Source organism: Falco peregrinus, chromosome 5 (genome assembly GCF_023634155.1).
Source record: "Falco peregrinus isolate bFalPer1 chromosome 5, bFalPer1.pri, whole genome shotgun sequence".
NCBI classification, from domain to species: domain Eukaryota; kingdom Metazoa; phylum Chordata; class Aves; order Falconiformes; family Falconidae; genus Falco; species Falco peregrinus.
This window is the reverse complement of record NC_073725.1, coordinates 99,000,594-99,026,027: the sequence shown is the minus strand read 5'-3', so window position 1 is coordinate 99,026,027 and position 25,434 is coordinate 99,000,594. Positions and strand designations below refer to the sequence as shown.

The 25,434-nt window shown below is 40.2% G+C and overlaps 1 protein-coding gene across 3 annotated transcripts in view; it reads left to right on the top strand.

Moving 5' to 3' along the window:
- ATXN7 (ataxin 7) overlaps nt 1-25,434 on the top strand; it is an 89,649-nt gene that overhangs the window by 6,516 nt on the left and 57,699 nt on the right. Inside the window, exons 2-4 of one of the 3 annotated variants that reach the window (XM_055806963.1) lie at nt 12,037-12,129; nt 20,249-20,509; nt 21,111-21,179. In XM_055806963.1, coding sequence (XP_055662938.1) covers nt 20,260-20,509; nt 21,111-21,179 — 319 coding nt within the window. In that variant the 5' untranslated portion in view covers nt 12,037-12,129; nt 20,249-20,259. Of the gene's footprint in view, nt 1-12,036; nt 12,130-19,781; nt 20,116-20,248; nt 20,510-21,110; nt 21,180-25,434 lie in introns of those variants that run through there. The other 2 variants (XM_055806964.1, XM_055806962.1) reach the window with 2 other exon arrangements.

Sequence of the window (25,434 nt, the reverse complement as noted above, 5' to 3'; positions counted from 1 at the left end):
CCAGAGCACCTTGAAGGAGATGATGAATCTGCACATTTTCTACACAGTAGCCAAAGTAGGAATGCTTAAATCCTGCCTATATCCAGGGCTAAGCACCTTTCCCTAGGGAGCATTTTGGATTCATGCTCTCTTGAAATTAGGATCATAAGCCTTTTCTTTCAAAAAGGGAGCAAAGGTCAATCTTTGCTTTCAAAACCCAGGAGGTGGCAATGGTTCTGGTTCCCTTTTCGTCATTAGCAGAGCTGTTATCCGCTACACTGTTCACCACATGTGTGGGAGACTTCAACCCAGCTATCCTCCTTCCTGAGGGGATTAATGCCCATAATTCTTTCCATCAGAGTGAGTTTTCTAATCACTAGGCTGTTGACTAGTATGAGGTAGTGTTGATGTCAGAAAAATAGACAGAACACGGTGGTGTAGCCCAACACAGAAGATATTAGATGACTGAGGACTAAGGAAATAATCCATAAAAGCAAACTAGTAGTTTCAGAAGTGCAAGAGAAGAACATGGAAGATAATTTTTGCATTGCAGATCAGATTATGTTCAAAGATGTATGAGTGCCTTCCTGGTGATTTCCAAATTTTATTTGCAAGCAGGGATAGAATTTGGACTTGAAAAGCATAGGCAAATAGAAAAAAAATCAAATTGTGGAATAAAATAATTTGCTTCATAAACTCTTTTGGTGAGTTGCAAAAGTTAAATAGGAAAATTAATGTCAAACATTGGGAAAAAGAGAAATTCTACACTAAATACATTATCTATGAAGTGTGTGTATATGCATATGTATTTATATATACATGTAGATTTTCAGTTGAGATACGAAAGTGCTTATATGTGTGCTCAAAACAATAAGCCCAAAATGTTACTTCTTTTAATAGTATTTACAAAACTCCCAAGGTAACTTTTCTTATAATAATGTTTTAGTAGAGGCTTGGTATAAACAAGCATTTGGGTTTGCTTGTTGTTTCTTCTTTTGCAAAACCTTAGTGCAGAATGTTTGAAAACGACAAGGAGTTCTTTTTGGTCCTCTGCCTTTTGTCTTTGTTTTAATAAAAATCTAAATGTTGATTATACATGGAGAGAATTGAACTAATCAAAGAGGCAAGGCAGATAAATTGGATTTTATAACTTAAATTAATGAAGATTGACTTGTAAGAGAGGGGAGTAAAACAAAGCCATGCTAATGATTACTGCAAGCATGCACCTGTGATTTTGTGGTTCATTGTAAATATTTTCACTTCAGTTTCATTCCAGCCTTGCTTTGGCAGTTACAGTTTGGTTTTTTTTTTTTCATTTTTTGAGACCTGCTTGTGGTTTGTGGGGTGTGTGTGTATATATATGTGTGTAAAGTTAGGATGGTGTTGAACAATAAGATATTCTGAAGTAAAATTGTGTGCATGTATATTAACATAAATCACATGGTTTGTTTTTTTTTTTTAAGTCATGAATTTGAAATTTATTTTAAAAAGTACCTAAATTGCACTTGAGCTGCAACCACGTTGTCCAGATTGGAATAGGAGGATATTTACAGTCAGGTTTTCTGGTAGAGCTTTTCTTTCCTGTTATGTTATGTTATGTGAAAGACTTGCACAAACAGGAGCAACTGACTGTAACTGTAGTTTGTCATCAAACAAATGGAAGGAAATAGCTCAAGAGCTGCTATTTTCAAATGTTTATGTTAATGAAGTCTGTCCTGGTCGTGCAAGCTCTTGAAAGGATTTTGAACTTTACTAGCCCTGTCAAATGTTGGTGTAGACTGGTAATATGACGATAATGCAGGTAACAAGTTTCCTAATTACTAGGTTATTCTTATTGAACATTTATTTGTAATTGCCTCTTTATAGAGTCTGTTCCCCATCGTGCCTTTCTAGGACTGGCTTACTAAATTTGGCACAGAGTTACGACTCTAAGACAGCCATTTTGCAACCTACATTTTCTTTTCTTTCTGCTAGTAGCAGCAAGTATAATTGCTATTCTGTGTCTTTTTTCTGGTGGTGATTCTTCTTGTTGCTCTTCTGTGGAGGTGGGTGCTAAGGGAATGTGTTGCTCCCCTGAAGAGGCCTCTTAAACTTATTCGGCAAGTATAGTTGTCTTTAAGCCGTTGTTCTCTGTTAGCTTCTGTGCAGGTGGTGTCTTTTCAGCAGCTGCAATACTGCTATTGCTTGGGGAAAAAAAGAAATGGGTAGCTCTAGCACAAGACAGCTTCTAGTAGGTATGAGTAGGGTACAGGACTGTTTGTTGTGGTTGAGAGATGTATTACAGTAATTCACATCAAAATGTGAATTTTGAAATGGAAAAATCTTATCTTAACTATGTGTCACTGTAGTTAAAGAAGAATAATTTCTGCTAATCCAATTGTCAGCAGGGCCTAGGCTTCGCTAGGCTCCATTATACCTTTTAGTAAGAAAGGAGGAAAGAGTCACTGGAAGTTCTGTGATCTCTTTTGCCAAAAATCAATAGACATCAAGTCAAAAATCTTCCCAGGCAAGTGTCTTCATCAAGAGGAATGTTGAGACTGTGATACCGTTGTCTGTTCTTATCAGAGTTTAAGAGTAAAATTTGCTTTAGAAATACAAATACTTCAAAAATAGAAAGTGTAACTGTTGAGAGTTTATGCACGTGAATATATATTGCAGGATATATAAAAGAAAAAACTCACTTTTATGTGGTCATATTTTGCAAAGATTTACTTTGATACTTTCAGATTAATTTTTGACTCTTTATTTTTCTTGCCATTTGGTGAGTATTTTTCTGTTCCTAGCTCTTGAGCAGCTCTTTGTGCACCATCTCTGATATGAACAGGAAAGTGCAGAGTTTTACTGCAGGGCATTGGGGCCAACCTATTTTTTCTATTTGTACTCACACCATAATAGTGACATTTTATTATCTCAGGAACATGGCTTGAATTTTTAACGAGATAGCAATATCTCGTATACTTTTTTTTGGTTTATTTGTAATTACAAAACACTGTGTAGTGAAGGAGTGCCTACTGTGGCCATGCTGAACTTCCTAAACTTTCTTAGACAAAAAAAATCTGTACATTACTAAGGATCCCAAGTTTGTGAAAATCAGACTGCTTGGTCTGCTTTAGTTTTGAAATGAAGTATTAACAGCACGCATGCAGGACAACAGCGTCTGTATTGAATGAAATTAGGAAAGAGGAAGTGTGTAGATGTCAGTGCAATTGCTGAAAGATCTGAAAACCGTGATGTATAACCAAGTACCAAAACAATGCAATTCCTTAGCTTGGTAAGAAGGGACTGAGAGAGTGAGGAGGCAGGTCTATTGGAGAGCTTGCAAAGCTGCTTCTGGGCGGTGGGGGAGGCTCATGGCAAGTAGGGGAAAAAAACAGATCAAATGGCAGCAATGAAGATTCAGCATGGACAAACACAGTTCTCTAGTGGAAGTATTGAAAGGTTAGAATAATCACCTGTGGGGACAACGGTGCTTCCATTGCCCAAGGTCTTTTAAGAACAGGTTGGATTACCTGTATTGTTCCCACCAGATAGTTCAGTTATCATGCCCTGGGGACAAGTGATGGACTCTCTGGCCTTCGGAGGTTCCTTCCATCTCTACTTTGGTTAACAGATCTCTAATTACACATTGCACAGATTTTAATAAGATCAGAGTACATAAGTGATACATGCTGAAACCTATTTCCCGTGTCTCTAACCTGTTTAGCAGTTCTATTTTAACTGGAATTTGTTAAATCTGTAAGAAAGGCTATGGTAGTTGTCAACAAAAGCTTATGTTTTTCAATGGGTTTGATTTTTGGTGGTGTGTTTCTTGCATGTTATTATCCCCCAGGACAATGCTATAGCGAGTACCTGTCATCCTCCTGTTTAAATACTCTTATTTGCTGTGATGTTGCATCCAGGCCAGTTACAGAATTGTTAATCTACTTGGAAAGACTTAAGAGGATTCATGGAGTGCCTTGTGGGAAAGTGTGGCCCAAGTATGGATCAGAAAGAGCAATTGCTCCAGCTGGCTGCATGCATGCATGAGGCAGAAACTGCTGATTTCAATAGACTACAACTTGACATTTGGTTCATATGCAGGTAGCCATGTTCAACAGCAAGTTTTGTAATCCCACTTGATTTCATTTTATCTGTGAACGTTATCCCCTTAGAAAAAATTAATTTCTTAGTGGGACAAGCAGTAAAAGGACGTGTACTGTCTGACCTGGAGGTTGTGTGTCTGTTGCAATGATAAACGTGAGAAGAAATCTTGTGTTTTGTTAATGCTTCATTACCAGTCATCTTGACCGTGAGCAGAAGAGTAAGGAAACTGGAGAACTGATTTCTTCACAAGACATTATTAGCCACAGCTAATAAATTATTTCAATAGCTAAAGCTATTTCAAAAGCTAAATTTACACAGCTGTGGTTTCATATCTGTGTATGGTTTGCAGAGAAGGTAACTGCTACTGGGAATATGTTAAAATGCAAATTATTATATTCTCCGGGTAAATAATAACAAAAAAAAAAAATCCTTTTATTCAGTTAAGGAGTATCTGGTGGTTGATTAATGCTTGGTATTGAGTACCCTGTTAATAGCTGCATAAGTAGTAGTAAGAGAAAGATTTGATTTTTACATAGTATAATAAAGAGCTGTGAATTAATGTAGTATATAAAGATGTGTCAAATTTACAGTGTGTAAGAAGTGGTGTTGGCTTGGGTGGGCTTTCGTAGACATTTAAGCCACTAGTATGTTTGAGTCAGTATGAATGTGTTTCTTAAAATGAAAATGTTAAGGTTTTTAAATTAAGTTTCATGCCACAAGAAAAACGTCTTTCATCTCATTAGTATCACTAATGTCATGAATGTTAAAGCTTTGTCAGCATTTTTACACAGGTAATTTTTGAAAGGTGACCATCTTCAGCTAATGACGAAATTTTGTATTCAATTTCTTAGCATAGCCTAGCATATTTCTTACAAAACAATATGAAACACAGGATTTACTTGAAAAGCGGTATAGTGATATTTTATATATATTTTCTCCACATGTACAACTGAACCATTTGTTACAAAATGCAATTGCAGGTTTTGGAGAAAAGCAGAGAGGCATCGGTCAAATGCTCATTAGTCAGAAGCCGTGCTAAGAAGAGAAACCGAAATAATTTCATTTTTTAAGCTAGTTGTAACTTTCTGGAGTGTGAGTTCTTGGTTTTTTTGAATGGGATTAACATTTCTCTCATTGCTCCAACGTTTTTCTCCTTGTTCCCAGTCCTGTGTTTCATGTGAGGCAGCGTGCTCTGACTCTAGGTGGCAGTCACTGGTAGGCAAAGGAAAAAGTCGTTCTGGGTTGTTTGGCTTGGACTCTGCAAGTCTCTGCACTTCTAGTTGGCTTCTCTAGCTGGAATTTTTATGGTGTTGGACAGCAATAAAAGTGTCACCTCAGCCTCTCTCCCTTCTGAACTGCAACAGAGATATTATGAAGAAAGGGGAAAAAAAGGCAAAAAATAAGAGAAACTGAGAAAATGTTGCAGCGAAACATTCACAAAAGAAAGTTTAGTAATGCTGACAGTAGTGAAGAGGGTTTTTATATCAGCAAGACTCTTGTCCTAGATTAACAGAAATAAATTTGTTTATAGTGGAAGAAGTACCAGTTTCCCTCTAGATTCAGTGTCAAAGAGTAAAATAGATTGACCAAGGTGCAACCAGCGATAATAGGAGTGGAGGAATGTGTGATTGTAATCTCGTTTAATTGAATGAGGATTTCCTCACAGTCTCATGGGCATGTATTGTTGGAGAAATAGTTCTCTTTTTGCTTAAGACCGTGTGTCTTCCTCCACCCCCGTGTCGCCCCCCGCCCCCCCCCCCCGCCAATCCTTCCTTTGCAGTGTCCATCCTCTCTTTTAATTTCCCAACTACTTCCCATGATTTTACAGGTCATTCCTTCATATCTGTTAGCAGTGTGTCTTTTGACTCTCCACTCTGTTCCTTCTCTATCAAGTAGGATGGGCTTTTAAGCTTTTTCTCTCCCTTTCTTTATATAGGTGCTGTTTGCCTTCCTAACTGGTCACTACTGCACAGTTTGATGTAATATTTCCGTTAGAAAAGGCAGCAGCACTCAAGCAAATGAACAGCAGTTTCTGAGCACTTACTGTGTAGCAATGATTGCACTTCTTAAGATGAGTACTGCTTGATAAGAAAGCTATTGTTATAATAAATACAGTTCAAACCCAGGAATTAATCTATATATTTTATTGATCTCTGGTTTCAAACACAGTGCCAAATTACAGTCTTGTTTATGTATGTGCAAGTCCCAAGAAACTCTTTGGAAAGCACTGGAGCCATTCTGGATTTGCAGAGGTATACTTAAGATCAAGTTTTGGCCTTCAGTTTCAATAATAAGAAGATGATTTACTGTTACACTGCGTATTGTAATAACTACCAGCATTAGTAAAGGGACTGTGATCCTGTAAGCCCTTTGCAAATGTTCTGCAGGACATCTTTTGCACTAGGAAATAGTAACTGAAAATCAGATCTTGATTTTTGCTTAATACAATCCTAGCAACAAGCTTTTAATTTTTAATGTACTAGTTTAAGTGTGGAAAAATAACAGTTTTTGGAAGGGTGGCTGCTTTAGTTGCAGAAGAATGAAAGAAGTAACCAAAGCTTTAATTAGATCTTTATTTTTACATATTTATAATGAAAAATACCATTGACATTTTATGCCAAGTTTTACAATTCATAGTCAAGTACATTTCCAGAGCCAGCTTGAGAAATGTGGACTGTCGTTTGTGAGGGACAGTTTTCTGTGTGAAGTTCATGTGCAAGAAAGACAAGGTAGAGATAATTCTGGTATTATGTCAAGATTATATATTAGGATGACAGGTACCACAGGCCCTAATAGATTGCACGGTACAGAGATAATGAAGAGTGATGCTTTCTGTTCCCAGCCCTGCCTTGAGCCTGGTAGGTAACGGTGGGCAAATCACTCCTCCTTCCTCAATTTCTCTGGCTGTAAAAATGGTGATAACAATGTGAATTATTTTGTATTTCGTTTTGAGATCTAAAGGGAATACATAGAAACGGAGCGTTAGGAACATGATGGGAAATACAAGGTGGTAAAATAAGCATCTGTATTACAGACAGCTTTGTACTGGCAACTGATTATAAAATTATTGATTCTACTGTTCTTCCCTGTTGAGGATATTACTGTGTACTTGTTCACAGGGTTTTAGAAAAAAAATTTGCTATTTCTTATGCCAGCCTATCTTTCAGCTTCTCATTCAGAATTTATGATAAGGTTATTCTGCTTTTATTCTTGCTGATTACCATCCCCATGAGGGACAGTTAAAGCTGTAGTTAATGGAGGATAAGGGCAGCAAAGGTCTGTCTGTCTTTCTTTTCTCTATCTCCTCCCTTTCTATCTCTCTGTCTCTCTTTGGCCGTTGAAAATGTAGGTCATATTGCATCACCATAAAATGGAACAGTCAGAAAGGTGTTTGAAAAATGCTGACATCCTTAGCCTGGGGTGCATGCCAGTGTCCTTTGTTTACATTGAGAATAGTGTTGTACCTGTGTAGGAACCAGCATCTCTGTTAAGGTTAGTGGTATGGTACCTAAATTATGAGTCAGATTTTAAGATGACTTTCATCTGCCTGCAGTAATTTAAAATTAAACGGATAAAATGCAACCACTCACAATAATGATATACATGAGGAGCTAATTTGAAATCTAATCTGCAATAACTGTGATGGTGTAGTTTGAATAATATTACCTTTTAACAGAGAAGCTCAGTAATAAATTTTGTAAATCATGTTAATCATGTACTCTGCATTGTTTTGATTAGCTGTGCCTTTCTGTCTTGAAGAGTATGTTTATATTATACATTTGTATATTCTTTTTAGCATTACTGTTTTACTTCATGCACCCTTTTAAATAAGCCAATCAGGATTTTATTTATTTAAAAAAACAGAAAAACCTGATGTCCAATGGCTTATTGCTTGCTACCAGTCTTTTATTGTTTGTGTTTCTGATGTAATACAAGTTGTAATTGGTATGAAATATTCCTTGGCATAAAATGCAGAACATACCTTTTCTTCTCTACAGATGTATATAAATACCATTTTTAGAGAAATGTGTAAATATAATTTCAACTGTCCTTATTTATCATAGTTTGCTGCAGTAAGTTAACGTGGTTTAAGGATTGGACTTTCAAATGGTGGTATAAATCACACTGCAAGTTGCAGGTGTTTTGAAATATAAGACAAGATACTCACTTATAGAATACCCGTCATTATTTCTGAAAGTAATTTTTTTTAACGTTTCTGTTCTATGCTTTGTGTGGTTGTACTTAAGCAGTTGAAATGCAATATGCAAAGGCTTCTTATGACTTTGTTAATCTTATTGCTAAAGAAGACTTCAAAGTTAAAAGACATTGTTGGAAAACTAACATTAGCGATTACATGGTTTGTTGAGCAAAACGATGAATGCAAATCTTTTCCTGTTGCCATTAGATGAGGGAAAATGACTAGTCAAAGTTAAGACCCCTCAAGTGCACTTTGCTGTGTGTATTTACTTTGCAGTTTTTATCAGTTTATTTGGGATTATCTGAAAGGTGGTTTTGCTTCTACATTGACTAAGAGATTAGTTATGTAGTAACTAACATATTAGTTATTTATGTTTGACCCTTCTCATTATCTATGAAGATACCTATGCATGTTTGAAATAATTTCAGGCTAACTTGTATCATTGTTATATTTTGCACCCAATAGTCTGTTGCAGTTGTGTTTGCACGAGTAATAGTAAATATTTAGGTAATGCTGAGAAATATTTTATGTTGGTATGCTTAGGAACTATATGAAATCTTGAGATGCTGCAGTTTTGTAGTTGGTATTTACAGAAGTTTGCTATCTAATCTCTATGTGAAGCTTGTAGCTTGTACTTACTTTTTAATCTGCGAAGATGCAAAGAATTGTGTCTCCTGAAGGGAACAGGAGGGCCAGTTATCTAATTCTAGAGCATACAGTTCTTATACCATCTTTGACCCCCTGAGATCCTCTAGCTAGGGGGTCCCGAGTCAGTCTCCAACACAAATGAGATTAACCTGAGAAGGGCTCTGATTTACTCTTGAGCTACTACCTAGCCATTACAGCAGCACCCAGCCTTTGGCTGGCCAGCTTGTGTTCTTTCAACACACACCTCCTGCAACCATTTCTCCAAGGAGCAGAATAAGACCTCATTAGGTTATCCCCATAACTATAAGATGTCTAAGTGAAGCCCAGTATCGGGGTGATTATACCTGGCATGTCCAAATCTTTGTTTATATAAATGTAGACATTGTATTTTGTCTTAAATCTGGGTATTTAGTAGCTAATAAAGGAGAAAGAATGTTCCAAGATTTAGGCATGTTCTTTGGCGTGTTCTTCTGACAGCTGAAAAGAAAAGGAGTTAAATGAGTTTGGATAGCTCAGACATTAGTTTTGATACTAATCAGTTTTAAAAGTTAGGGATTATTTATCACATACATGTACATTTTTAATACGTTGATTTGCAATTACAATTTTCATGTGAATATGCTTCCCCTTAAAGATAATACACATTAGTCATTGTAACTATGCCTTTATTAGGTACGTCTATGTAGAAACAATTTTGACTCGGATATAGCTTTTGCTCTGCCAGGCTGTGGTTTCCTGTCTTGTGTATGAGTAACTTCTCAAAGTATTACATAGCATTTGCAACTGTTTCTTTGACAGTCAGGCATCAAGAATGACATAAAGCTAAGTGTGCTTCGCTGGTTTGAAAATGCAGGCCTTTTTCAATTTTCTTGGATTGCTGTTTTGGCTATTTTTGTCATCTTTCCATCTTTGAACTAGCTCTGCCTTTTCGAGGGTGCCAAAGTGCTTGCCTTCTGGAGAGAGAGCTCCTCCCGGCTTACTCTCAATCATCCCATCTCTTCCTTGCATGACAGTTCTGGTTGTAATTGACCTGCTGTAAATTCTCAGCAAGAATCATTCCTGTTCTTTGCCACCCATTATCCAGAGAAAGAGTTCTCTTTAAAGGGTTGTTAAGCTGTCATTTTACTCTTTTGAAACTTACTTTCTTCACTTCCTTCAAACTCAACTCCAGATGTAATCCCTACAGCAAAATTCACAGGTGGTGACATAGTATGCTCTGTTCTCTCTTCTATATGAGTAAAATTTTTGCTGATCCTTTGTTCACCTTCATTTGGTCCATTTTCTTGTACTTACCGCTTATTGCCCTTTTTCTAGATTTTTAAGTCTTTGGAGAAGTCTTCTGTTTTATGGGTAGTTTTTGTTTTCATTTTTGTATGAAACAATGTAACTTGCCTTTTGTGTAACAAATAATATTTACATGAGGATAAAAGAAAGCATTTTGCATGCAGGGCTCTCATATCCCCTAAAGAAACTGGGATAGATGTGAAGGACGGAGTTTCTTCTACAGCAGGGAGGTCATATGCTTGAAGGGATTGGGACTTTGAGGCTAAACATTGAATGTTCTGTGAAGGGGATGGTCCATATGAATTCAGAGTCTCCTGTCCCAAATGAATGAAGGAGAAAAAGAATTTTTGACACACACTGCATTGCCTTTCCTGGTGAGCAGCAGCAGGAGTTGAAGAGAAGGTTTTATACTGTAGTATTCAATGAGATTTGTATGTGTAACAAGGAAATACAATGTTTTCTGAGATGTCTACTAGTGCAGAAATTTGTTAATGATCAGTTTTATTAACTGTAAAGCAGAACAATGACTGCAGAGGAGAGAGAAAATAATACTGGACTTGCTCTCAAGTACTGCCCACTGAAGACAAGAAAAGTTTGTATTTTATGGAGTAACTAGAATATAATTAATTTTGGATGTGCTTCTTAGGATCAGGTATGTCACTGAGTAGATTAAAGCTTAGAAATAGTAAATATATCTGTAGGTGATGTCAGCCAAGATAGTGTCAGCTGCTAAGCTGCAGTTTAAAAGAAAAGAAAAAAAAGGAGGTTATCTTCTGTGCGGAAGACTAAAGACATGAACTCAGTTTGCTGACAGCTTCCCAGAGGAGCAGCAGAAGTCAGGAAAAGCTTCGTTCTGCACCTTCCACTGGGGCAGAGCCCTGCAGTCTTGAGGGATGACTTGGGTGCCCTCTTGGACTGCATTCCTCTTGTCTGGACTTTAATCCTTGGAGGGTAAAAAAATAGTTTTCTCTGAAGTGTCATCTGGTCCCAATGCTAGATTGGCTTATTTATATCTATGTACATGACTTTTAAGTAGATCCAAAAACCCCACCAGTTTTAATTTCAATGCATTTATAAAAAGCAATTATTTGATCTTTAATATAACCTGTGCAGAAGGATGTTGAAAATTTTTTAAAGTTTTAACAGGGCTTTGGTTTACCTTTAACCAATTAGGCATTGATTTATGCTAAACCAAAGCAAGCTAGGCTTTAATTTGGTTTATATGAACAGTAAGTTTATAAGCATTGAATGAAAGGATTTTAAAAACCTGAGCTTGAGATGATAAAAGTTCCTTTTGTGGGAAAGGCCTCAATCTGTACATCTCTCTGATGTTTGTTAAATTCTTCATTAGCAATACAGTAATAGTCCCTAACGACTATTACGTGAGGGATCATTTTTAGCTATCTGCGTTCTATGACATGGTGGTAAAAATGTCAATGACTGCGTATGAGAGCCCCTGTTGTTGGAGTCGTGCTATATTCTAGAAAAATCCTGTGTAGAAAATCCAGCGCTGTCGTGTTACCAGCTTGTGATACAGACACAACTGTCTGCTTGGAAATCTGGTCAGTAATAGTCAATGTAAGTGCAGTAACTGGGCTGAAGATTGAGATTTCATCCAATGCATACCTTTCTGGTAATGTCAGGCTGCCATTTAAAGAGCTGCTCTGTACATAAGTGCATAACAGCTCCCAGCTTACCTTTCAATTTTAAATCCGTTGCAGAAACTGTATTTGTAAAATTGATAAAATGCTTCATCTTAGTTTTTAAATAGATACCTCTATAGTTATGAAATGGAGATAAGGTTTCAAATGTCTTACTGCTATACTCTTTTTGTTTTCTTTCAGAATTAATCAGGTACAAGTTAGACAAAGCTTCCAAAATCTGAACAGATGAAGATCAATTGATAAATCAACCCAGCGATTCACCATACTTTCAAGGTACTGTGACATGCTTACCCAAATATTTTCTTTAAGCATAATATTCACGTACTTTACATGTGAGAAGTATGGAGAACAGGATATTAGCAGGGCTACAAGGCCAGTCTGAAGTGTTACCAGATGCAGTGGGGAGAGCTGGGTTTGTTTTTTTTCTTAAATGCAGGTGTTTAATATATGTTTCAGTAGGAAATAAAGCAACTTTAAAATCAACCTAAAGGGAGTTCAATGCATGGAATAGTCAAACTTAGAGTAAGCTGGATTGTGTCTCTCAATCACATAGATGAAGTGATTTGGACAAGTAAGATGTGGCAGACAGGCAATATTTTTAATTTATTCATTATATTTTAGAAGAAGTAAAATCCTTTTTCTGAATAATTATTTTTTTCTATTTCCACGTTTCCATGATACTTTAAGGCATCTGGAAGGCTGTTAGGCTCTGGTATGTACTGTAGCCTATCACTGCATCAGTTTTGTTATCTTACAAGTTCAGAAAGTAGAATTGTAAACTAGGGCAAGGACTGTACAGTTGCCTAACACAGTGGGGTTATTCTCCATGACTAGTGTTCCTGGCAGAACGTTAGCAAAAAGAGAAAATTATGATGATAAATTGAAATTTTGGCTAAACATCTGCTAGTGCAGATTATCAGGTACTGCTAATTCATTGAAACAGATGCTGTTTCTTTCTCTGTTTCTCTCACATTTGTCTCTACTCTATCATCACATGCATTTTACTATTTTGTATATTTCTGCTTGGCATCATGAAAGACTTCACTCTAAGTTTACATTTTTCTTATGCACAGACTTGAAGAATGCAGTCTGTCATAGCCTTGCTAGTGTTTGCTGTGCAAATGATCTTTTAATGGATTTACAAACAGATTGCAGCAGAAAGGGCCATCACAATTAGCATGGAGCTGGTCTGCAGAACTTACTTAAGTGGCAGAGTTAACCTGGGCTCAAGAAGAGTGACAAATGTTTGTTGTGGTGTGGCTCCTGCAATATGTAACATTTGAAGCTGTAATATCTGAAGTTTCTATAACAAAATGCTTCCTTAGATTTTTCCAGCAGCCTGAGAGGTGGCTATGTTAGTGAACCAGAGTGCCTGGAGCTGCAAAAACTGGCATTGTTCTCGTCTGTGTCCTTGCTCCTCATCACTAAATAGGGCCACAACATCTATCAGATTTTCATATAATCATAGGAAGGTCTAGATTGTAAGAATCCTCTGGATGTCATCTGGTCCAACCTTCTGTTGAAAGCAGGTTATTCAAGGCCTGGTCAAGCCAAGTGTTAAATATTTCCAGCAAGGGCAAGTCTATCACTTCTCTGGACAAGCTGTTCCAATATTTAATTGTTTGTACAGTGAATATTCTTTTCTTGTATCCAGACAGAACTTCTGAAGCAACTTATGCCTGTTGCCTCTTGCCTTGGCACTGTGTTTCTTGTGAAGGGAGTACCTCCATCTTCTCTATAATTATGTTTTACTTATTGGAAAACTGTGATTACATCCCACCTGAGCCTTCCTTTCTTTAGGCCAAACAAACCCAGTTCCTTCTTATTTCTTCAGTAAGGTTTCCAGCCTTTTAATAATTCTGTTGGTGGTCTGCTGAACCCTGTCCAGTTTTTTAATGGGTCTCTTGAACTGGCCCAGTCCTCCAGACTGTCAGTCTCTGTACATAGCGACTCTTCCTTCAGGTGTATCTACCAGTCTTCCAAGTTTTGTGTCATCTGCAGACTCGGAGAGGATGCATTTAATCCCATTATCCAGATCATTTCTAGGGATACTGAATAGGACTGAGCCCAGTATTGGCTCCCAAGGAACTCTATTTGTGACTGATCACCAGTTTGGTTTTGAACCTTTACCACCCTTTGAGCGCAGCAGTTTAGCCAGTTTGCCAGAAATCTCATGGTGTGCATTTGTAACCTTTCAAACTAATGCTCTTAGCATGCTTGCATGCATCCTGTCAAGTCCCATAGACCTGTCCATGTCCAATTTACATGATATTTTGTTGCTAACTTGCTAAGCATGTGGTCAGTGCAGGTAGCATCAGCAAGCAGCTATCACATGTGAGAAGAATGGTATAAATTTAAATTTCCTTATGCCAGAGTTCTCAGGATCCTTGATCTGATGTTAATCAGCACGTCAAACTTCTGAGAGTATGAGGACTCAGGCAGCTTCACATCATAGGTAGGAATCATTGTGGTCTCAAGTAACTCTTGAGTCCTGCCTCAGTGAATTGCCAAGGAGCCGTGGAGACAAGCTGGCAAGAAACCAGGCAGGGTTATGAAACCTCACGTGGTAGTTCGATTCCATCAGAAGAGTGTTGATAGCAAACTGTTCCCATTAAGTACTTTGATTTCAATAAACAGAAATTCAGCACTAATGTTTTGTTGCAATTGACCTGAATAGCTGTGTATTTTAATTATTCTAAATTCTAATATTGTATTCTCTGTGTATAAATAAGAATTTAAAAGGTCATGCCCATTTCTGATTCCTCTGATTAAAATGATTCATCTGCTTGCTTAGGTTGCTGAAACTGTTTAATCATTTTCCAAATTCTAGGGGTGATTTCAATACCTTAGGTAAAATTAATAAACATCAGTTTGATTTCCAAATAATTAACTGCATGGATTTTGTGTAGTTTTACCTACTTATCTTTAGCCCTTGAAAACTTTGTGTCACTATTCAGCATTTTCTTTGTAAAACTCTCTTCAAGAATTGGCATATTTAGTGACATCTAAGCAAGGCAAAGATCTGTGTTACTGTGTTCCTTATGCTCCTTATTCAGATTTAGATCGCTTTGTCATCAATTCTAACAAAATTTTGATTTGCATTTAAGACACATTTTATAGTTAAGCAAAGAAGGAAGTGGTTGCAGTGTTTTGCGGTGTTTTGCTAGATACTGTGTGTTTTATTAACACATGGCAATTGGCTTATAATTTGGGTGTAAAAATGTTATATTATCTTCAGTAATAGTCATTGTGATGTTTGGATAAATGGATGGGGTACCTATTGCATTCTCATCTGAATGCAGAATTCTTTGCAGATTTACCTACATTTATTAGCCTCTTTCTCCTCAGAAAAGGATACTTTTAAGTTAGTCTTCTACTCGTAACAATATTGTTCTTTCCCTTGGTACAGGTGGTTTATAGTAGGTCTCCACAGTAATTTCATATTCCAGTGTTTAAAGTAGCTGTATTCCAGTACTTCTGAGCATCTTCATCTCTCCCTTTGAAGCGTTGCTCATAAATAAAATTACACACATCAACCTGTTCCCAGGATCTGTGGGAAAAAGGATAATAGACTGCCATGGTTTGTTGTATAATTTTTTATTGTGTGCTGGTCACGATCATTATTCTGCATGATCACAGTCCTGTGTATAGTTGCAAAGGGAGAAGTGGCTTGATTTCACTGGAGGTGAGAGTGAACTACAGATAATGTGTTTTTCTTAATACATTATTATTTTTCTGTAGTGGGGCTTAAAATGAAATGGTCTGTTTTGTTATGGCTGGATAGTTCTTTCATCATGTGGATGTCCTGTTTTATATGAACTTTTTCTCTCTTGCTTCCCTACTTACCCAACTATATTCTTACACTTGTCGTATGGGAGATGTTTTAAAATGCACAAAATGTACTCCCAGTTCCACTGCTGTCAGCAGGAGCTAACGGGAGGGTCAGGACTTCACTTCAGCTTATCAGCTACTTGAGTTGTCATTTCATCCTGAATCTCATCTACCGAGTCTTCACTAATAATATTTGTTTTTAGTTTTTAAGCTGTTCTTGGTACTTTCATACCTTTTAAGATAGAATTAACTATTTGATTTCTTTTAATACAATAATGCCCATTAAGTCTTTTCTTTGACAGACTTTTTGGTGAATTCACTATTTTTTTTTTCTTCTGAGTACTGATAAAGTGACAGACACCCTCATAGGTTCTCCCCCTCTCTCCTTTCACACTTCAGTTCTTGCATCCTTTCACTTCCATTGTGGAAAATCATCGGTGAATCATATCATTGTACTTCTGTTCTTGAAAGAGCTTGGCTGCAGATTCATCCTTCCTTTTTCATTCCAGTTAAGAGTTATCATATCTCGGGTCCTATACAGAGGCTGTCTTACAGATTCTTAACTGAACAGCTGAAGTAGGTGTTCCCTGTTTGATCGGCTTTCCCGGACCACCTGGCAAAAGAATGAAACTTGCTGGTACAAGTGAAAAAATGCCTGCAGTGTCATGCCACAAAATAACCATCCTCTTTAAGCAGTTGCATGCTGTTTGTAGGCACACATTTGATCACAGTATCGCCAACCATGTTTAATATGTTGCTAAATCTATTTAGTGACTTTAAAACGGTGAGTTTTCCTTTTTTGTATGTGTTGTTTCTTCTTGACTCCTTTCTTTCTTTGCTTTTGCAGGCTGTGTTGTATTTTTTGTTTGTTTATGCTTTCTTCACCCCGTTATTGGCTGTTTTTCATATGTTACCCACTGTTTTCTGCTGTTTTCCTGCCTCACATTTTTCCTTCCCTTCTCCACTTTCTATCTGAGCTTAACTCCTCCCTTGTTTTTTCTCTCTGTTCCCTGACTACCTGTTTCATTCACATGTATGAGCAGTCTATGATTATTCAGACTCTCTGAGTCCCAATACTATTTCTTGGGCTATTTTGTTTCCTCAGACCTTTGAACTGGTAGTGTTTCTGGGCACCTTTTTCTTCTGTTAAAGGAGCATTGGCAGTACTTTCCACACTTGAGTGTTCTGCCCGCTCCTGACCCGATTCATCCCACTTAATTCTAGGCGCCTAATTTATGTGCATGGTCATCCTTGACTACTTTGGCAGTCAGTGGGAAGAGAATGGCTTCTTCAAAAGGTGCTCTGAACCAGGAGGGACCACACTGATCCCGGAAGCATCCCTGGCTCTCTGCTGATTGCCAGGGGAATCGGAGGAGCATACTCCTAACCTGGATGTCTCAGATTTCTAACAGTTGCCTCTGCTCAAAGTCTACAGCTTTTTACACATATTCTCAATTCTGATCTCCTTCAAACATGATGGATTTTTCAGGGTTTTCCTTAAAATCATCAATGCATTCATGTATAGCACCATGGAAACAATTTAAGATAATTGGACTTGTGTGCTTAAAAAACCCCAAACACATATTCAGCCTGGTGAGTTTGTGGGAAAAGAAAATTCTCTGCACTTCCAGTCCTTGTAAAAATAGTTTTTCATCTGCCCCTATTCCTGCTCTCAGACTAATCAGTCTTGTGCATTGAACTGATGAACCGATCTTTCTGCTGCTGCTTTCCTCCCTCTACTGGAATACTGATGTATTCACGGCGAGGTGGGAAAATGCTTTACCAGCGGGAGAAGGTTTACTAAAGGACAGCCTGAGGCCCAGGCTGCAGAATTCGATCTTGAGTAGGAATATGGGGGGGGGGCGAGGGGAAGAAAAGCTGTGAAAGAGGAAGGGGAAAAAATGCAACAACCAGTTTGAAATAGCAAGAAAGGGGATAATAAATTTGTATGAATAACCATGATGTGTGCTTTACCTGTTTGGCTGGCACTTTTAAGGCAAAAGGTGCTTTGAGTAACTTGATGAGTGTCAATCTTAGAAACTGAAAAAATGATAATATATTGGATTGTTAAAGTAGTTAGCTAATCAATGTCGTTTTGCCAAATTAAGCCATTTTACTTTAGTGTAATTTGACATACCTATATCAGTAATGTTTAAAGAAAAGAATCATGTGATGTGTGAACATTAAATTGGTACGCTCTAGTAAAATCTGTCGCTATTAAAAGGTAGATGATGGTGTTCTATGGCTCTGTTTGGTCACCCATCACTGTATTTGGTTTATGATCTATGTAAAATAAGTAATAGAAAAAGCCTTTATGAATTTGATGGGCACTCAGACATATCAAGGATTCTTTTTCAAAGTGCAGCCAAGGCAGCTTTCTGACAGCTTTCTCCAGAACAGAGGAGAGCTGTATGAATTAAGTTTGTGATAGAAACTGGAATATTTGACAGAGAATATAGTTTTGTCTGTAACTTGCCTTACCCTATGGCTGGAGTCTGAATTCAGCTATGGATGTTATGTTAGACACTGAGGAGCACTTGAAGAACCAAGCTTGAAAGAAATCAGTCATAGGTTTATTTTTTTTCCCCTGTCTGGCTTCTACTCTACAAAAAAAGCTCAGCTTCTGTTCAGAAATCGTTTAGCACCTGCCATTTTTCTTCCACTGATGTTCTTAGCTTTAATTGTATGTAGTTTTCTGTATTATAAAGTGTACTATTTGATAATTAATCAGCTATAATGCCCTCTATTCATCATTCATCTTTAGACTCTGGTTCCATAAAGACCTTTACTCATGCTCAGACTAAGATGAAGAGTTATTTCACTGTTTTGGGAAGCTACAGTACAGTTAAGAGCAAGTCTGAAAGAACTGCCTGAAAGATCAGGGCGCAGCTCAAGAAGCTGATAGCCTTTGTTAATTAATCCTGCTACAGATGTCTGCAGTAGGAGTCATTGTCACTCTCTTTACCGAAATCTCACAGTGTTTGCCTTTTATTAAGGAGTTAAGTTAGACTTGCAGTGATCAAGAGGAGAGAAAAATCTCACTAGCTCTTCTGTATTAGATCCACAGTTTTACAAGGTACATTCTGAGTGTGACATAAATTATCAGTTGGGTGGAACACTGAAACTATTCTTATAATTACAACCTATCCCATCCCATATGACAGTTGTCTGATGAGCCTGTATTTATACATCTTTTATATGCATAAATTTGGAAAGAAACACCTATGTCTTGTGTAGTTCCACACTTCAAATGAAAAATACCGAAGCCCTAGCTGAGCCTACATGCGTATGCACCCCTGCAGGACTGGGACCATATCCCAAACAAATGTATTTGCAGTTTTGATTTCTGCTGTCTAGTTTTGCAAACACATGTATGGGATCTGTGAGCAGTTCCACTGATGGCAGAGTCCCCTGCTCTCGAGCTTACGCATGGGCTCAACACCTATAGAGGAAGCAGCAGGCCAGATGTATATATTTTTTTAGCTGTTCACCCAGGATATAGTTACTGACAGTGGCATCAAGCGTGGCCAGAAATCTTTGCAGATCATGGCCCGAGAGTTTATCTTGCATTGGCACTTGGGCGTTTTAGATTGAATTGGAGAGAAACCCCTGTAATAAATGGCTTCTAAACCCGGAATTTTTTAATGAAGTAACTCGATTTTGCAAAGCTTAATGTTTGTTACTAGGAGTTTGCAGGCACGAAAGCATCCTTGAATCCTGGCTTTTAACACCGCTCAGCGTCATCCCAAAGTTTAGGGAATTAAAAGAAAAAAAAAAAAGAAAGAAAAAAAGCAAAAAAGCTGTTGTTTAAAAAGAAGTGGGGAATAACAGTGCCAGGCGCCACCCCCACACCCCCCCCCGGGAGACAGGTTACCAGTGTAACGAGGGCAGCAGCGAGCAGGAAACTCGCTCCGGGCGGGCGTCGTCGTCCAGCCCCCCCCCCCCCGCCCCCCCCGGCGTCCCCGTGCCGGAGGGGGGGGGGGAGTTGGGGCTGGGGGGGAAGGACGCCGCCCGCCCGGAGCGAGTTTCCTGCTCGCCGCTGCGTTTAAGGAGGCGCCGGGTTTAAGGTAGACCGGTGAGGAGAACAGGGGCGGGGCGCGCAAGCTCAGCTCCGCCCCGCCGCGCGCGTCGGTGGCCCGGCCCCCCTTCCCGGGGCAGCGGGTGCCAGGCGGGGTTGTGATGCGGCCGTTGTTTTTGTAGGGTCGCGGGCCGCGGTGCGGAGAGAGAAAGGCGGCCCATGGAGCCGGGGAGCGCCTGGCGGGCGGCGTAGCCCTACTCTCCTCCCCGCCCCGCCACCCCTCCGCCCTCCCTTCCGCTGCTTTGTTAGCGCAAACACACAAACGCGCCTCACCTACACGGTGAAGAGGAAGGGAGCGCTCCCCGTACAATAATGGGCACCCGGCTGCTGCCCCCCGGGCCGCCGCAGAGGTGAGTGGACGCCGCCCCAGGGTCGCAGGTTCCCCGCGGGGAGGAGAGCGAGCGGGCTGACAGCGCCGCGGCGCTGCCTTAAAAACGCGGCGCCACCTTAAGCGCCCGATGACTTTTTCTCGTTACATTATAGCAGCGGAAAGAATGTCGGCGCGGGCCGCGGGTGACGTCAGGAGGGAGCAGCGCAGCGCGGCGGCGGCCAGGCAGCGGCAGCGGCGGCCCCGCCACGGCCAAGGAGGCGGAGGCGGAGGAGGCGGGAGCGGCGCCGGCCCCGCCGCCACCGCAGCGGCAATGGCGGCCGTCGGGGAGCGCAGGTCCCTGCCCAGCCCCGAGGCGATGCTGGGGCAGCCCTGGAGCCACTGGGTCGATGCTGCTAAACTTCACGGGAACGACGGTGAGCGGCCGACCCGGCCCCCCCCCTTCCCCCCCGCTCCGCCAGCCGGCCCGGCCCCCGCTCCCGGCGGGGCTGGAGGTGCCCCGGGCGCGGCCCCTGCCGCTGGAGCGGCCGCGGGGCGCCGGTACGGCGCGGCAGGGTGCCTGGCCGCAGGGCGCCGCGGGTCCCGGGCCCTGGGTGGCGGTTGGGTCCGATCTCCCCGCCCCCTCCGGCGCTGCGGCCGAGTCCGATGTCCGGTACGCGGCTCGGCGGCGGCCCGCGGCCGGGGGCTGGGGAGCGGAGCGGGCAGCGCCTGCCCCAGTTCCTGTAATCCGGGACACGGTGCGGGCAGCTCGGAGGCAGTCCCCGGAGGCCGGCACCTCCTGCCCTCGATTCTGCCGGGGCCGGGATGGGGGAGCCGCAGGTGAGGCACATGCCCCGGGGCTGACAGCGGCGCCGGGGCCGGCCCGGCAGGTCCCGGGCTCCTGCCTTGGCTGCCGCCGCCCGGCCCTGGTGTCCCGGCGTGTTCCCGGGGGGGCAGTGGGTACGGGTCAGCAGCGGGGAGCCCGCCCTGCGCCCCGAGATGGGCACGCCCTGAGACCTTGTGGCTTTTTGGTTTTAGGAACAGCATTAGAAGAAAGTTTCAAGGAATACGGAAGAAACCGAGAAGCGATGCGACTTTGCCGAGAAGGTGAGTGCGATTCGTTCCTGGAGAAAAGTGCACGGGGAAGTTTTCCTGCTCGGAACTAGTTACGAAAGGACCTGCAGGGAAAGGGAAAGGCAACTTGCAGTCTGGTCGCTTTGCATTTGGGACTTGCGGCCTGTCAGTGAGCGGTGGTGTTAGCGTTATTATTAATATGTAATCTCAAAACTAGAAGGTAGGGGCATAGGTTACTGTCTTTCTAGTTCAATTTTCTCTGGGTTTCTTTAGCCTGTAAATAGTCCCAAGGAAGCTGTGTGACCAGCGCTGATAACATCTTCTCTTGAGCTAAAGTATTTTGATCCTTAATATAATCCATGTCGGTATTTGACACTGATCCCTTTTTCTGTCATGTCAATGTGTTATGTTTATTTCTTGGTGTACTGCTAAATGAGAGTGACCTTTGACCTGTGATTAGCAAAAGCCCATTAACGGCCCAGTTCATTTCAAGAGTAGTTGTAAGCAGGTGATGAATGAAAGCTATAGCGTATTGGTAACATTGTAACAGGGAGTGGACAACAAACAGCCATGAGTCTGAGTTGTGATGTTCAGTTTGTTTATTTGCTCTCCCACTTTAACAGCTGTGTTATAGCAGCAAAACATTCTAAACCTTTCTTAATATTGAAGGCACTAGCCTGGTTCCATCGGACTTTCTGAGAAGGATGCCATAGAATAGATCTCATTTTAAATACTGGATCAGTTAGACCCAAGTCATTCATTTGATGGTGTTAGAAATGGAAGACTGAGTTTGTAAACTTGGTTTACAATCGCAGAAGGCAGGACTTGCTAGGGACCTTAAGAGATGATCTGATTCAGCACTTCTGTACTTGTGAGCTACAAACAGCGTATGAAATCTAAGGCAAGGTGGCATGGGCTTGTAAGATTGGGTGGCAGTGATCCATATTGAGGCCAAATTAAAATGTAGATTTATTGTAGAATTCCTAGTGGTGCTAAAATTTGAAAAAAAAAATCAATTTCTAGGACTAGTCAGTGATTACTGACCTGTAAGAACGATGTTGTAGGCAGCTATCCTGCAGCGTTTATAATCACTTGTGCAATTTTGCCATCTTCTAAGTGTACGTATAAGTTCTTGGGCATTTGAAAAATCACTTTATTACTTCATTGCTGAGTTACAATCTAATAGTTGTGGTGGATATTTAATGTATTTTTCTGAACAGGCAAATCATTCAACTACTAAACCAGCATTTGTAACAGTAAGCATACACATTATCCTAGTAAAGATTTCACTAATAAGGATTTTCAAACATTCTTTCTTACTTCTACCTCTTAAAATACAAGCATCTAACGTTTCCAGATTTTAAAGATTAGCTGGCAGGGTGAAGAATAATGTTTCTTTTTTGTTGTTCTGGAGAATGATAATAAAACTGGTTTTGCGTAGGCTGACCACTGAGACACAGCTTCTCTGCACTGACTCCAACCATGTGATTGATTTGTAGGGTTATGAGTTGAAGGAAATTCATAATACACTTTGAGAATTAAAAGTGCAACTTACTAGTTCTGTCAGGTTTCCAGAAGTGTGTCTCTTTTGGTTGCTTTATGGCATATGAATGAGACACTGACTTGTGTATACCTGTAGCTCGTGTGTCGGGAGCTCAGCCACTGCAAAAGAAAGAAAAAGAAAAAACAGTATTAACTAAGTTTGCACTTAAAGAACTAGTGGAGCAGCAAAACATGCCGCCATAGGTATGTGTTGTGTTATCAAATAACATTTTGAGAATACTGTAACTGATTCCTTTTCCCAGGAAGTTTTGCCTTCAAAATTGGGGAACATTTATTAAATAAATGGACTGTCTAAACCATGGATCTCAACACAGAAGAGTGAACCAAAGTTAAAAATTTTCTCAAATCAACTCTAACTTCAAGATTTTTGTCATGGTACCACACAGTATTTTAAATACGGTTAACAATAGAACTCGTTGTGTAAGAAACTTATTTCTCTGCAGATCGGGAGTTGACTCAGAGGCCCAACTTCACAAAAGGATTTCAAGGTTATTTAGGCTAATTTAACCTTGCATTGCAACTCTTCCAGTTTGCATAAAAGAACTAAATATTCATGGCCCGGAGAGGGAGCGAAGGAGAGAACATGACTTTACAGCCCACTTCTTAGAGTTGGGTTCAAAACCAAGGACTATTTTCTTTATTTAACGATTGTCAGCTTTCAGGTCAGGCTCCCGCTGGCCTGTGTACCCACTGGGTTATGGGTTGTAGTTGTTTCCTTTCCCACATGCTGTTTCTCTGCACCTTCTAATAGGAATAGTTTCATTGTCAGCCTGCCTGGTGGCAAGAAGTGGATTTCAGCCTTGCAAGCAGTAGAGTCAGGGTCTCCTGAATGAAGAGTGAGTGTTCCTGTCGTCATAACGCAGTGTAATAAAGGGGCTTAACATTACCAGCTTCTCCTTCTGTTATGCTTTAAAGAAAAAGAATGTTGCCAGTTATTCTTTTAAAGGAAATAACTGTGTAATTCCAGGACAACATTTGCAAGCTGTGGAGAAAGGCAGGATTTCAGACACACCTTTGTCACTGGCATTTCCTATTTGCTGATGAGGCAGCTCTTCTCTCAGCGTGCTGGCGGTTGTCAAGCCTGATGGGTCCTTAATACCTGTCAGTGATGCTAGTTCTACGTAGGGATCAGGAAACTAAAATTAGTTCATTGTCCAAACACTTTTTTCTGTATCTAACTCTCCTTGACATAACCAAGCTCACATCAAAGTAAGAACTGGAAATTGAAATTTGGCTTCCCAAACTCCCGATTTTTGTGTCTCGTACATCCCTGTTTCTTTTTCACTGCTTTTACATGCTTTCTATTCTGCTAATCCATAATACACAGTCTCATTCCTGCTGGGATCCTTGCAGACCTTCAGCAAAGTGAGAAACTTGCTGGATGCTTTCCTGCATGTTGCTTTTTGAGGCAGTAACAGTCCATGCTGAGCTTTGATGTAGGAGTTAGAGCTGCAGAAATTAGGTATGGGCCCAATGGACTGGGCTGGCTTTTCGTACAGAAAATCGCCAGCAGATGGAAATGAGAAAAGGACATCCGTCATCATGGGAAAATTTTACTTTAAAGTACCCTTTAAAATTGACTTTATACACTGAAATCTTCTTGTGGTGAGCAATGCTGTCAATGTAAGAGCACGTTAAGTGCAATTGTACTTCAGTTATTTTTATGTGTAGTTCACATGACAGAATCTTTTAGCGCATATAGTCACTTAATTACTTGCAGCTTGTGAACCAGCTAAAGGTGTGATTCCCCTGCCACACAGCTTTTGCTGTGATGAGGCAAGTATAACATGTTTCATTATAATCTGTAAATGCATTCTAGAACAGCGAGGCAGAAAATCTAGTCCTCTTCATTCATTTTTCTTATATTTTAAAATGAAATTTTGCTGAAGTGTATCTTTTAAACTTGTTCGTGTGATACTGGGAGCGTGTGCCACCAGTTGTATGCGATCACGCTGGATGCACTCAGCTCATCTTGGAGATACAGCAAGTCTCAAAAGGAGGTTGATGTGTGTGTAGTATCTGATACTTTTTCATCTCAAGAAAGTTATTCTTAGTATCAAACTTTGTGATCAGTGCTTGAAACATTTTGGCAAACAAGTTCATTTTTCAGGAGATTCTTGCTAACCTGTGTTGAATATGGTTTGCTGTTAAAAAATTTTTTAGCCCGTCACTGTTGTGAGGATGATCTTTAAATAGAACTGTGTTTTTAAGGGTAGAGTTCATTCGTGGTAACTTTGACAGGCTTCAACAGAGTGAACTTTTGCTTCTTGCAGTGTTTGGTTTTGTTTGTTTGTTTTTGTGTGTGTCACATCCTTTTTTGTTTGTTTTTGTGTGTGTTACATCCTTTGAGAGGAGAATCGCTTGGTACTGCCTCTTACCGATACTTCCCTAGTACTGCCACCATAGTTTATGGCTAACTGGCAACAAAGTATAGAAGGAGAAGGACAGACCATTTGCGGTTCGGGTCTTGAGCTTGACTTGATCAACTGCCATTGATCAAGATGGTTGAATCTTGGCTAAAAAGAGGTCTTTGCCACCCTTAACAGCATCCATATGGTCTGCCAGTGATTTGTTCTGATAGTTTGTACTTGGTGCTTCTTGGAATCCCAAGGAAGTTTTTGATTGCTTTCTTTATGTAACTGAGCTGTTTCAGGTGAGGTAGTCCTCTTGATGGTCATGCAGGGAGATGCAGAGGAGGCACTTGGTTTATCGTAGGTTGAGGTTA